Source organism: Delphinapterus leucas, chromosome 11 (assembly GCF_059928025.1).
Source record: "Delphinapterus leucas isolate spDelLeu-1000000601 "Yukka" chromosome 11, BTC_Dleu_Yukka2, whole genome shotgun sequence".
Classification (NCBI taxonomy): Eukaryota; Metazoa; Chordata; class Mammalia; order Artiodactyla; family Monodontidae; genus Delphinapterus; species Delphinapterus leucas.
In genome coordinates this window covers 97,066,761-97,081,129 of record NC_143139.1, presented here as the reverse complement: position 1 = coordinate 97,081,129, position 14,369 = coordinate 97,066,761, and the positions used below count along the sequence as shown (strand labels likewise).

Below are 14,369 nucleotides of genomic sequence, written 5' to 3'. Positions count from 1 at the left end.
TCTGCTGTTTTAGCCTCAGCTGGGCTTCTTGTTTTCTGCTCTACACATCCATAGTTCCCAGTGTTAGCCAGTGATTTTGGCAGAGCTTATTCACGGGCTTTGGAGATCCTCTGCTATGCCTTTCTTTTTGTGCTTTCCCTCCTTACTTTCTAGCTGCTGTGGTAGTCCTGAATTCTCTTTTTTTGATTCCTAAAACCAGTAAGATCCTGGGTTTATATCTAAACTCTAGCCACTTAGCGTAAGGTTCCAGGTGAAGCCTGCCGTCAGGCAAAAGGCCAAATAACAAGAAACTCCACTTTTCCAAGGGTTGACTCCAGTTTATGTCATTTGCTCTCCAATGCCTTCAGAGAGTTTTTTGTTTATATTTTGGCTAGAGTTTATAATTGTTATCTGCTGGGAGGTTTGCAGATAACATGGAGCAAATCCACCATAACTGGAAGCAGAACTTTCTGGCTGCCCATATTAAGTTTCTTCTTGCTTCAGTTTATGCTAGTAAATTTATTTATTTATTTGCTTTGCTGATAAATAAATTTATTTTTACTAATTTTTATTATTTTTTCTTTTGCTTATTTTATTAAGTACTGTAAGAAGGGAGTCTCCATTCATTTGCAGCAGCCCATTATCTGTGACTTTTCTATACATGGGACAATATTTGTTTTCTGTGAATTTTGCATATTTCTGTTTTTGCTACTTTTGTTCTGAAGACGCCATCAAGACCTTGCTTGTCAAAAGCACCATCTCTTTGAGCACATGGAGAAATGACATTAGGGGCTGAATTCCTTTTGCTGCACCTATGAAATACATACTTGCCCCCTTAAGTTTTGGATTTCCTCTCTACTCCATTTCAAATCAGCTAGAATCCTTCAGAGGAAATTTTGGGGAAATCGGAAGGCGGCAGGAATTATTCAGCTGCACAGAAGACCGAAAGCTGGTCTAGCTGTGATGTGAGCGGAGTCGCTGGACGTGGCTTCATCGAGTTTGTTGGCCAGCCTGCAGTAGCAGCTAGAGCGGTACGGCGGAGGAGGTCCCGCACTGGGGGTGAGCTCCCCCAGGGCGGGCCTCACGCCTCGGCCCCGCCTCCGCCCTCCACTCTGGCGTGCTGTCTACGGAGCACCAAGGGGTTTCCCTAGACGTGCTGTGTGTGTCCTCTAAGCCCCCATTAGAGTAGCAGTGCCCAGCGCAGAGTAAGTTTAGGACCAAGGCATCAGAAAGCTGGGGCTGAGACCTGCCCCACCGAGTGATACCTGCGTGGCTCCCTTGTCTCTCAGTGAGGCTCTCGCAGCTTCTATGCTCTGAGAGCCCATGTTTCAAATGCTAGGCCCTCTGAAGCCACGGAATTCCAGACTGCGTTCTAAAGGGCTGGTTTTGTATTGTATCATGTAGCCAGAGGGGGTCCACCGGGGGGGGGGGGGAGACTTACTTTTTTTCTTTTCTTTTCTTTTCTTTTCCTTCGTTTTTTTGAGGTAGGAAATAGAATTCCAGTTTAACTGCAGCTGAGTAGTTACAAGTGTGCTTAATTTGAGTGGAGCTTATTTGCAGACATTTTAGGAAATAAATCTGGGAAATCATTTGTGATTCTTTGCAGTTGACTTTGAGAAAGAAAATGGCTATATCTTAGATTTGTTTTATTCTCTTTTATTATAAAAGTAATAAGTGCTCGTTGCAAAAAGGCCAGAAAACACAAAAACACAAAATCACACTTCCCTATAATCCTACCACTGTATTCTTTTGGTTATTATCCTCACAGGTTTTGTTTCTGGTGCATAGAGAGATAGATGGAAAAATGGATGGATGGATGGATAGATAAGCAAATACACAAAATAAGTGTTAAAATGAAAATTAAATTATGCTAGTTGTTCTTTCTTTCAAGCATGAAACAATATCAAGGAAAATTTTTTGCATTCATGATTTAGACAGGCCCTTTGTTTTTAATGTCTATGAACCATAATTTATAAAACCAGTCTTCTATTAATGGGCATTTAAATTGTTCCATTTTTTCCCTTCTTATAAACAGGACAGAACAGATCCTTACACATATGCATCTGTCCTATTATTCCATTAGTGTAAAGTTCTAGAAGGGGATTTGAGAATATTCAAGGACCACGTTTTCTGTATACAAGCCAGCACTGATTTCTTTCTTTGTCATTTGCCTTAATCCCTGCCTATTTGACAAGTAGGGAAAAATTAACTTGTGTTAATTAGACCTTTTAAATTACCAATGAGTTTGAGCAGTTTTTCATACATTTCTTGGCTTTTTAAAAAACCTTTTTTAATGTGAATTACCTGTTTAAACCTTAGTCTGTTGTGTGATTGGGGATTTATGTTATCCTTTTGATTCATAAGAGCTACTCATATATTGAGCAGATTAACCTGCATTTCTCACATATATTAACAATAGTTTTTCCCACTCGTTTTTCTTTCATTGTTATTTGTGTATTTTTTTAACAAACAAAAATTAAATATTTATATTGTCAGACCTATCCATTATTTAAATGATTTCTAGCTCTAATGTGTTCTTTGGAAGGGACTTTTCACACAGTGATAATGTATTACATGTATTATGTATATTCATCTTAATTTTCTTCCACTACTTTTATGGTTTTATTAGTCTGTTTAGTATATATTTACTCTATCCAGATTTAGCCTAGATAAGGTAGCAAGTAGATTAATTTTATTTTTTTCTAAAATGTCCGTCCAGTTATTTCAACAGCACTTATTATATAGTTCATGTTTTTGGTTTATTTGAGTCTTAATTTTTACCAGACAGGTGATGATGAAAAGGAAACACTTAATATTCAAATGTACATTTGACAAGTCTTCATAAACTGGAGTTCTTTTGTCTTAATAGAGGTCCCATGGGAGGACCAACGAGTCAAAAGTTCCAAAAGAGAGTACCTCCCCAGTCCTGCTTCATCTGAAGATATCTGGAAAAACTGCTCCTTAGATGAAATTGAGAGGACCTTTCGCCAAGAGGTAAGAACGTTCTCCTAGTGCCAGGGTTATCTAAAGTGTGAACAGAGAGAGTAGATGGCTGTGGAAGACCATTAGGTCTAGACGTTATTTCTAAACTGCTTTGAACCACCTCTGCTTCCTCAAGCCCTGGGACCTCCTCCAGCTTCTCATAACAACAATGCATGGATGATGGTAACGATGATGAGACATTAAGTACTTCCTTGGTGCTACTCACACACTAAATGTAATAAGAAAAATTTAAGACTTATATAACGACATGATACAACTTTATTGAGTAAAATAAAGGAAAATCTGAGAAATGAAGAGGACTTTTCTAGCTCTTGGACTGGAAGATTTAGTATTAACACCTTCTCGCCCTACATCTGGGTGGATATATACATATATTTTTTTCTTTTGAAAAGTTACAATAGAGGGCTTATCCTATCACATATAAAACATGTTAAAGGTGTAATAATTAAGACATTATGACAGTGGTGCAGCAGTGAACATTCAAATTGATTTAAAACAGTAGTTGGGTAGTGGGCCAATCTTGATATGTGAATTTAGCATGTGATGTGAGGCATTCCAATAAAGTATGGTGGGGACAAGGGAGGAGAAGTTTCAGTAATTATTACTGGGATAATTCGCTAGCCAGCCATGTGGGGAAAAAAGCTTGGAACATTCCACTCTCCACACCAAAATAAATTCTGTGTGCCCCCACTATTTAAATTTAAAAATAAACAATCTAGGTGAAAATTTTTAATCTTGAAATTTAGACTTTTAAGCATGAAGTAAAGCCCCAAAGCCATAAAGAAAAAGACTGATAAATTTGACTATATTAAAATGAAAAAGTATTTGTACAGCAAAACTTTGCACAAACAAATGATAAACTTGGCAAAGCATGTGCCACGTAAATGACAGATAAATAATAACTGTTCCTAACATATGTAGAACTTTTATAAATTATTAATATAAAATTTTCAGTAGAAAATCATCAATGCGGAAAAAATTAACAGAAGCCAATATTGATAAGGGCGTTAGAGGGGGAGCGCATGAATATTCTGTTGGTAAATCGGTGAAACTTGTTTTCTCTTGTTGTTGTTAATGAATTATTGTTTTTATGAAAACATGACCATTCCAAAAAATGTAAGCAATTCTGAAAAGTATAAAGAAGAGAGTAATAAATTATTCAAAATCCACCACCCAGAAATAATCAAAGGCAACATTTGGTGAACATAATTCTAGGCCTGTCTTTATTCTATGTATAGAAGGATTGCTGCATCGGCAGGTGGGTGGGTGGATACATAGATAGAAATAATTTTATAGGAAGAGAATCATGCTCCTTTTTACAAATAAATCATATTTAATTTAAATTTCTTTTAATTTACCAGAAGTAAAAAAAAAAAAAACATTATCATCACCCTCATAATTAACCCTTTTATGGGGCTGCCTCTGTGCCAGGCAGCGTTGTAAGCGCCCCTCAGGTGTTCAGTCCTCACGGCAACTCCAGGAGTTAAGCACCATTATCATCCCGGGTTCAAGATGAGGAATCTGAAGCACGAGGAGGCTTAATGACCTGCCCCAGGTTACCCCACCAGAGAGTCCTGAGGCCCAATCTGAACCCCGGGTGCTCCACATGATATAATGTCCTCAAGTGAAGCCAAAGATATTTCTGAACTTTGGATAAATATTTCTTTACCACAAGAGATACCAGGTCCCAAAAAGAGTTTTGAGACAAAAAAAGAGATTAAGAAAGCCGTGAAGAGTTGGAGAAATGATGGTGTTTTGAAGGATGTCTCAATTACAGTCAGCGCAGGCTGGCTATGAAACTCCTTGTGATTGGCACTTCCTGTGTTTCTTCCCAGCCCCTCCCACCTCACAATTTTTGCTGTTTATATTTTGTTCTCAGTCAGAGTTTATACTATTTACATTTTGTTCTGTTACTGTAATTCCCCCAGTTGTTTTGCCTGCGTTTTATATTTACATGGATTTAATGCACATCACCCTGCTCCAGTGCTACCATAGCTTATCCCTTTCAGAGTTCTTTATTTTGATTTATTCTTTGGTTGGCTGGATTTCATTGTCAAGTAATTCCCTCAAGAAAGGCTCATGGGTGCTTTATTCCTTTTGTTTTTTCATACTATCCCTCCCTTTTGTTTTATTAGAACAACAACGTAGCTGGGTATAATTCTTCCATCATTCTTTCTTTTCCTCAAAATGTTGTTTTTCTGCATTGCCTTCTGGCATTGGGTGTTCTTGAGAAGAATCCTGAGGTCGACTGATTTTTTCCCCCTTGTAGATAATTTTTTATTCTACCAGGACGCCTAAACTATTTTTTCTTAATCCTTGAAATTAAAAAGCAAAACGAAGACTGTTTTGGCATGGAGCATTTTGCCAAAGTTTCCTGGAACAGAGTATATTCTTTTGACGTACAGATTTAGTTCTTCACTTCAGGAAAATTTTCCCTGTGTCACATCACTAAAACCTTCTCCCTGCATCCTTCTCTCCCTCCCTTCTGTCTTCCTTCCATCTTTCCTTCCTTCAGTGGTATCCTCAGTTATCTTATATTGGATCATCTTTGGCTATCCTTGATGGTAATCATCTTCTCTCAAAATGCCATAATACTTTTGTCCTTTTCCTCCGCCTTCATTGGGAATCTTTCAAGCCATTCTTTTTTTTTCTGTTTTTTTTTTTGACCACACCTTACGGCTTACAGGAATCTTAATTCCCCGACCAGAGATGGAACCCAGGGCCCTGGCAGTGAGAGTGCTGAGTCCTAACCACGGGACTGCCAGGGAATTCCCAAGCCATTCCTTTACTATTAATTTTAATTTCAGCCTTGTCTTTTATTCTTGCTGTTTCTAATTTGTTATTAGTTCCTGTAATGATGTTGTTTTTGTTTTCTATTTTCTTAGCTTTGAAATATCCTTCTACTCTCTTTCATTGTTTGTTTTTTTTCTTTCTTTCTTTCATTGTTTTATCATCTTGTCTTCAAGCTTTTCTTTTAATGAATTTATATTCTTATTTAGTTCCTTTTTATAATATGAAAGCTTTGCTGGTGAGATATATATATATATATATATATTTTTTTTTTGTATCCTGTTCTCCTACAGATTGGGTTCTTTGTCTTTTGCTTGATGTTTGTTTGTTTCTTTTTCTATAGTGTGTTTGCATAGTTGTAAAACCATTTATTTTCATCCTGCTTGTGCTTAGGTTGAGATCTGCTCATATTATGGAGGTAGCTGTATTTTCATTTTCACTGCTGTACAGTCTCCATTAGCTATATATGCACAGATAATGCACTGCCCAGGGATGGGCATTGGATTGCTCCCTGTTTTGTGCTCATCCAAACGATGCCACCGTAAGTGGTTGGCTCCATATCTCCTGGTGCATGCCTGCTAAGGTGTCTCTGGGAATTACACCCAGCATTCCTTGCTAGGTTGTAGGGAACATGCTCCTCAGCTTTCATTGGCAGTATCCAGTTATTTTTCAGAATACCAGTTCACACTCCCATTGGGAGCATATGAGAATTCCTGTTGTCCACTGTACCTACCAGCTCTTGATATCATTAGAGTTGTACATTTTTACCAGCCTGATGCGGATTAAATGGCATTTCAGCTATAATTTAAATTTTGTTTCTCTTTTTACTGATGTGCCAGATAGCTCCTTACATTTTACAACCTTTCTTTAGAACATTTTTTGTAAAAATGTATCCATTTTAACAAATATTTATTGAGTGCCTACCGCATGCCGAACTGTGCTTCATTTTAGATAATTATTAGCGAACAAAACAGGGCACAATCTTGGCTCTCATGGAGATTGCATGACCTTACATCAGGGAGAGAGATGTTAAACAAATACACGTTCGTAACTACCATTTTCCTAGAGTGGTATGACAGAAAAGGACGGGGTATTATAAGAGAGAATAACAAGGGGAGCCTCATCTAGATTGGGGGTCAGGGGAACATTTATAAAACGCAAGTGTTTAAACATGGAAAATGGGTGTGCCTTTCGCTTGTCCATCCATAACATGATGGCTGCCATGTATCATTTCAAAAGTGTGATGCAGATACACACGAGTTCTTGTGGGAAAAGTTTCATGACATGTTGTTAAATGAAAAAAGCATTTGTCAAAACTGAAAGTGTAGTGTGGTCCCATTTTTGTAAAATTATAATATATGTTTATGTGATCATGTTGGAGTTTTTGGAACACCATATAAAAACCTGTGGGTAGTGAGACTTCCGGTATCTTTATGTCCTTTTTTATACTTTGCTGAATTGCTTGCATTTTTTTGTTTGTTTCATTATAAACAGTAACGATGAAAATTCCTAAAAAGTTTTACGTGTCGCAAAGACATTACTTCTGGGGACGTCCCTGGCGGCCCAGTGGTAAAGACTTCGCCTTCCAATGCAGAGGGTGCAGGCTCGATCAGATCCCTCGATCCCTGGTCAGGGAGCTAAGATCCCACATGCCTCTGTGGCCAAAAAACCAAAACATGAAACAGAAGCAATATTGTAACAAATTCAATAAAGTCTTAAAAAAAAAAAAACAGAAAAACAAAGACATTACTTTTGTTTCATTCCTGCTTTTCTTCTAAGAGGTCTAGATTATGTCAAAACACTCTCCTGAAAAAAACCTGATTGGAGACTAAATGTCATTAAGATATTAAAAGCAGATTTCATTAATCCAATAAATATACTGAGACCAGACTCCATGTCTGGCTTTGGGTTCCCTCCACTAGAGGCTTCCCCCAGGCAGCCCACCTCCCCAAGAGAGAGAGATGGGCACATTTAGCCACATTTTGGGTTAATTTTATGCAACTTTCTAAGAAGCTTAGGCCCTGTAAGTCTCTAGATTCTTTTCAAGATTTCCCCTTAAATTTCCGATATTCCTGTGCACCTTCAGGAAGTCTTAGTGAATGTGCTTCTTATTCCTTTAGTGGGGAGAGACACTTGTACATATATTTCCATGTTCCAGCAGCTTTTTAAACGTCACCTTTTACACCAAGTTGGTGTTTCTTTTGTTTATCTTCGTATCCCAGTTAGCAGGAAAAAAGTGAATTCGGACAACGTGGAGAGGGTTGGAAATATCGAAGAATATTGTTATTACTCAGTAATAAACAGCAGGAAAACCTTTGGAAATAAAACCAATCTTCATAGCATTTTTATGAGTCATACAAAAATCAGTGGTTAACCTACTTTACTGCATTTTAGAAGTCCCATAAGCAAAGCTGATTCACCCTGGTTCTTTGTAATTCCCCCCCGCCAAAAAAAAGGATAATTAAAGAAATGTCCAATGTGTACAATGTTTATGAAATCCTAACGATTTTCCTTACAGTCAAAGCTACTTCTCTTTTTAATAAAATGTCACCAGCTTTTTGTTTGATTGACCTGACTTAATCAGGAGCAGCCTAGCATGGGCTCACAGTAGGGATGGGTTGAAAGTATATTAAGAAAGATGTATCAAACTGGCAGATCCACCAAGTATTTTTAGCTCTGAAATTTGAGTTAGAGCTATTGTATGTGCTGTTTTTCCCTGAGAAACTTGTCTGCCTTGTCATTTGAGTAGCTGTGACTGGGGATACTGTTTTGTAGTGAGCTCATCAATTAAACATTTGAAGTTCAGTACATGCCATAGTAACCTTTTTGATCAGTTTTGGAAAGGAAAATGTGAAGAGGTTTTGGTGAAAATAAAGTGGTTGAGCAGCTCTGTGCCGCTGATTTCTGTGAATGCTGTACTCTAATTTTAATTCACCGCAGCTTTCAAAGTCCTATGAAAAGGTTGAAAAGGCCCTGAGTGCAGGGCACCCGTCCAAACGTGGATACGTATCTTTGAATTACCTAAAGGTTGTCCTCGACACCTTTGTATACCGATTACCAAGAAGAATTTTCATCCAGTTAATGAAAAGGTAAGAGTCCCGTTGTTTCCTTGACATTTTTTTTCCCCAAACGTCAACTGTGAGGATCAGGAACAGCTTTATTTATTTTTTATGAATGTTTTAGACTTTTTTACTATTGAAAATTTCAAATACATGCAGAAGTAAAGAGAATAATGTAATGAATCCACGAATGCTCCCACTACCCGTCTGCAGCTTCCCACTCACTCATGGTCAATCATTTCATTGCTATCCCTGCCCATTTTTCCTCAACCTCAGATTTTTTTTTTTTTTTCCCTCTGGTACGCGGGCCGCTCACTGTTGTGGCCTCTCCCACTGCGGAGCACAGGCTCCGGACGCGCAGGCTCAGCGGCCATGGCTCACGGGCCCAGCCGCTCCGCGGCATGTGGGATCTTCCCGGACCGGGGCACGAACCCGTGTCCCCTGCATCGGCAGGCGGACTCTCAACCACTGCGCCACCAGGGAAGCCCAACCTCAGATATTTTTGAAGCAAATACCAGACATCATATTTCATTGAAAAGATCTATGTCTCTCGATAAGAACTCTTTTTAGAAACATGGTGAAAATACTGTTTCACACCTAATAGAATTATCAATAATATTAATAAATATCCAGTCAGAGTTCAAATTTAACTGATTGTCTCACATTTTCTTTTATAACTTATTTGAGTCAAGATCCAAATCAAATCTGTACATTGCCGTTGATTGATTTGCCACAATTCTTCTTTAATCTGCAGGGTCTCTCTCCATTTGCTAATTTTCCCCCCTTAAGATGCATTTGTAGAAAAAGTCTGGATTGTTTGTTATGTAGAGTTTCTTACAATCTGAATCTGACTGATTGCAACCCACGGTGACATGTAATGTGCTCTCCTGTCTCCCTCCTCGCCAGTCCCTGCCCCTGAATTGATACATGCACTGATCCACGTTCAATTTGGGGAGCAAGAACACTTCATAGGTGGTAGCAAGCATGTATGGACTGCTTGTCTTTCTTCTTGTGATGTTAGCAGCCCTTGTTGATCACCCCTATATCCATCAGTTCACTAGGGATTGTAAGGTGGTGACGCTCTGTGTCTACTGTTGCTCCTTTATTAGTTGGAGTACTTCTGTAATGCAAACTTCCCCTTTCCAAGCATTTGGTAACAATGAGACACAGTTAGTGTAGAAAAGGTAGGATCTCCTTGGTTCTTTCCCTTCACTTACTATTTTTCAAAATAATGAATTGGTTTCCTAGCATCCTCCAGAAGTGAGCAATGAGTGACTTTTCTTAAATGTTATTATGAGCTCATGAATGTTAACATATTTGATGCCTTTCAATTCATTACAGTTATTATTCTCCTTGATACTCAATTTGTTGTGTCGTGGCCACTGGGAGGCTTTTTGTGTTGGCTCCGGAGTCCTGCTGGTGTGACCCTAGTAGTCTTTGATAACATTTCTTGGTATAACGAAATGCTCTAGGCTCTTCTGCTACATCTCTTGCCTCAGACCTGCAATCAGCCATTTCTCCAAGGACTCCTGTTTACTTTTAGTTGGAAATGATATATATAGACCAAACTTTGGGTGAGGAATACTGTATTTAATTTACCTGGTTTTCTGTCCAGGTAACTCAGAGAACCTCTTCTCCGGGGACATGGGATTGAGGCTGATGGAAAGATTGTCCTGTGAAACTCTGAATAGTTGGAGGACACCTTGGGGTTACCTAGAAAGGAGGGGCATTAGAGAACGAGAAGGAAAAAATAGGACTGAGCTAGACCAGCTGGACCCATTTCCCATAGCACTTCCTTCCCTTCTCAGCACCCTGTGTGTCCAGAGAGAGTCGCCTGTGTGTTACCACCATGGCTTCTAGAGCGAAGGGCATAAATATTTCCATGGCTCAGAAAACAGCTCTATTTTCCTGCCTGTACATAGTGAAATCTTTTAGGAATTACTTTCTTGGATAGCTAAGAGTTGTATAGCCATTTCTTTTTGTTTCATTTTCAAAATGACACAAGTAATAATGTAGTAGCAGTAATAGAAATCAAAAACAAAAAGTCACCATCCACCTTACATAACCAATTGACTGTTTTCATTTTTCCACATTCTCTTCCACTTTGTATCCACATACATATATAATTTTTACATATTTGTAATCAAAATGCACCTACAGTTTTATATCACGCTTTTTAAGTAGGAATATGCATATTATACCGTTCTTCACATTGGCTTCATAGTCTTCAAAATTATAACTTTATGGATGCCTACTGATGCTGGCCATTATGGGAGGTGCTAAGAATGCAGAAATAAATAACAAAGAGTTCCTGGCCAGAGTGGCTGCCAGGGGATGATGGCTGTGAAGACTGATGGGCACATGGAGTGAGTGCATTAGGAGGCTGAGGGCGGCCAGAGATGTGGTGGTATTCACGTGTTCTAGCCAGGGATCCAGGGATTTCTGAGTCATGACCTTTGTCATGTCACCCACCCAGAATTCCCAGTGGAACAGGGCGCAAGAGGCAACAGCAGGGTGAACTCCCAAGTGCTAATATAAGGAATTATAAATCTGGTATGCCTCCTGGTGCACATATCTGGAAGTGAAGCTTCGTCATATCTTCCTGGCCAACTGTCCCCTTTGTAATTAGATCACTACCCTTTTATCCCTCTGGCTTTTATAGTCTATCTTATCTGCTATTAAAATACCCATAACACTTTTCTTTTGATTAGTATTTGTCAGGTACCTCTTTTCCCAACCTCTCGTTTTCACTCTTTTATTGTCATGGTTTCAGCGTATTTCTTGTAAAATAGCATATATCTGTATTTTTAAAATTCCAAAATGAACATCTTTACCTTTGTAATGGTCCAGTTTAGTCTGTTTCCGTTTGTTGTAATAGATGTATTTGGATTTTCCCCACCACTTTACTTTGTACTCTCTATGATTTACTTGGTTCTTTCTTTTTTCTCCATCATGTTTGGTTCGGTTGAGTTTTTCTTATTACTCTTTTTTTTCCTCCACTGCCTTGAGACTTAAATATTTTATTTCTATTCTTATATTGATCATCCTTAAAATTTTAACATGTGTTCTAAACTTGTAAAGCCTAAAGCTAATCAGTGTTTCCATTGTCCTGGGTAAAACAAGCACTTTCAGCCCACATGTTACCATTGGCTAGTGCCATTTTTTTTTTTCCGTGTTGGGTCTTCGTCTCTAGTTGCAGCACACGGGCTCAGTAGTTGTGGCGCATGGGCTTAGTTGCTCTGCGGCATGTGGGACCTTCCCAGACAAGGGATCGAACCCATGTCCCCTGCATTGGCAGGCGGATTCTTAACCACTGCGCCACCAGGGAAGTCCCTTTCCCATTGCTTTTATTTATTTATTTAATTTATTTATTAATTTTTTAAAATTTATTTATTTGTTTAAATTTTTGGCTGCCTTGGGTCTTTGTTGCTGTGTGTGGGCTTTTCTCTAGTTGCAGCGAGCGGGGGCTACTCTTCATTGCAGTGCACAGGCTTCTCATTGGGTGGCTTCTCTTGTTGCAGAGCATGGGCTCTAGGCGCGTGGGCTTCAGTAGTTGTGGCACTCGGGCTCAGTAGTTGTGGCTCGCGGGCTCTAGCGCACAGGCTCAGTAGTTGTGGTGCACGGGCTTAGTTGTTCCACGGCATGTGGGATCTTCCCGGACCAGGGCTCGAATCCGTGTCCCCTGGACTGGCAGGCGGATTCTTAACCACTGCGCCACCAGGGAAGCCCTCCCATTGCTTTTAATGTCCACTTTGTCATATTAAATTCTATCCCTAATTTGGTTTAATGTGTGTTTCTATTTTCTATCTCATCAATCTAGATTTCTCTTGTTCATGGACGTTTCTGTACAAGGTTCTGTCTACAATTGCCCATCCAACTGCCCTTATATTTTCTGTTATATCTTTAGAAAGAACACTGGCTTCCCTGCACTGTCACAGTTATTTGTTTCTCACCCGTTTCTTGAATTTACATAGTGATTGTAAAGGACTTACCACTAATTATGTCACCTCCTAAGAAGAGAGAATCTGCTGGACTCTACCATGAAAGCAATGGCCTAGGAAAAATGAATTAGAGGTGGGACTAGTTTCCTGCAGCGAGTGGCACTGGGGTGGCCCCGGGGTGGTGCTGATCTCCTCTTTCCTTTGCTCTCCTTTAAAGCCCCCCAAGAAGGTGGCACAGTTGGGACACCTGGTATTGCTACAAGCGTAACTCCCCTCGACCTCTGCACTCGGAGCATCACAAGAAGCCATAATTCACCTTCTAAATTTAGGTTTAGTATTTTTGTTAGCTTACCAAGATGTGTCCATGATTGTTTTGGGCAAATTCTCTATGATCTTTGTATTTAAACAATGATTTAAGAGTTCAGTAAGAAACCTGTACATGAATGTTGATAGATCAATTCATAATCACCCCAAACTGGAACCAACCCAGTGTACTTCAGCAGGTGACGGGATAAGCAAGCTGGTACGTCCATACGATGGGATATTTCTCAGCAATAGGAAGGAAGGAACTATTGATACCTACAACATGGATGAATCTCAGAGACATTCTGCTGAGTGAAAGAACCCGGTCTCAGAGGTTCCTACTGTAGGATTCTATTTGTATGAGAGTCGGCAAAAGGCAAAACAATGGGGACCGAGCAGAGATCAGTGGTTTCCGGGACTAAGGGCGGGGGAGGGCCTGAGTCCTGAGGGGCAGTAGGAGGGAGGCTGTGGGTGATGAAGCTGTCCTGGATTTTGCGTGTGGTGATGGTTACATGTGTTAAACTCTACACATGTGTTGAAACTCATAAAAGTGCGCACACACAAAAAAGCCCCTTTTACTGCATTTTCATTTGAGAAATAAAATGTAAAAACTCTTCCTTTCTTTAAGGCAAACAATACAGAAAAGAATAAAGGAGGAAGTAAAATAAAATCTAAATTCTCATGCCCAATAAAATGATTTGAGAAATTATTCTTCTAACAAATTTAAGAATGGAAAGAAAAAAAATGGGCGTCATTTTGAGTTTATTTTTTAAATACTCAAGATCTAGGGCCTAAGTTAAAAACCCTAACAGCTTGGTAATGAGGCATAAAATCTTGATCCAAATAATATTTTAGGGACGTTAAAAGCTATTTTCCATATATATATATATATATATATATGTATGTATGTATTTTAATGTAATGGTAGGCTTTAATTAAACAGATAACTTGACCTTTATTACTAAGATGCTGTGTTTTTCATATAAAATAGATCTATTAGAAACAAAGCCAGTGTTTAAATATGAAGAATGAGGTTTTGGGAGAGTTGAGAGGATGAAATAAATGCTGTGACTTACATGTTCACCGGAGACTGGGCTTCATCCATCCATCATGTGAGCAGGTCCCCACTCAGAAGCATCTCCTGGTGAGAATTTTCCCATCCACGCTGGGGACATTAGTAGCCTGGCAGAAGCTTTGCAAACCAAAAATAAGCCATTTAGCCCAAATTATATGAAGTGTAGAAGCAATACCCCGGGGTATATTTTCATTTATTGCCCAAACCCTTTTAAGCCGT

General features: G+C 39.1%; 1 protein-coding gene across 1 annotated transcript in view; it reads left to right on the top strand.

Moving 5' to 3' along the window:
* EFCAB6 (EF-hand calcium binding domain 6) overlaps positions 1 to 14,369 on the top strand; it is a 215,550-nt gene that overhangs the window by 45,334 nt on the left and 155,847 nt on the right. The window contains 2 exon segments of the mRNA XM_022596843.2: positions 2,849 to 2,973; positions 8,713 to 8,861. Of these exon segments, the coding sequence (XP_022452551.2) occupies positions 2,849 to 2,973; positions 8,713 to 8,861 (274 nt within the window).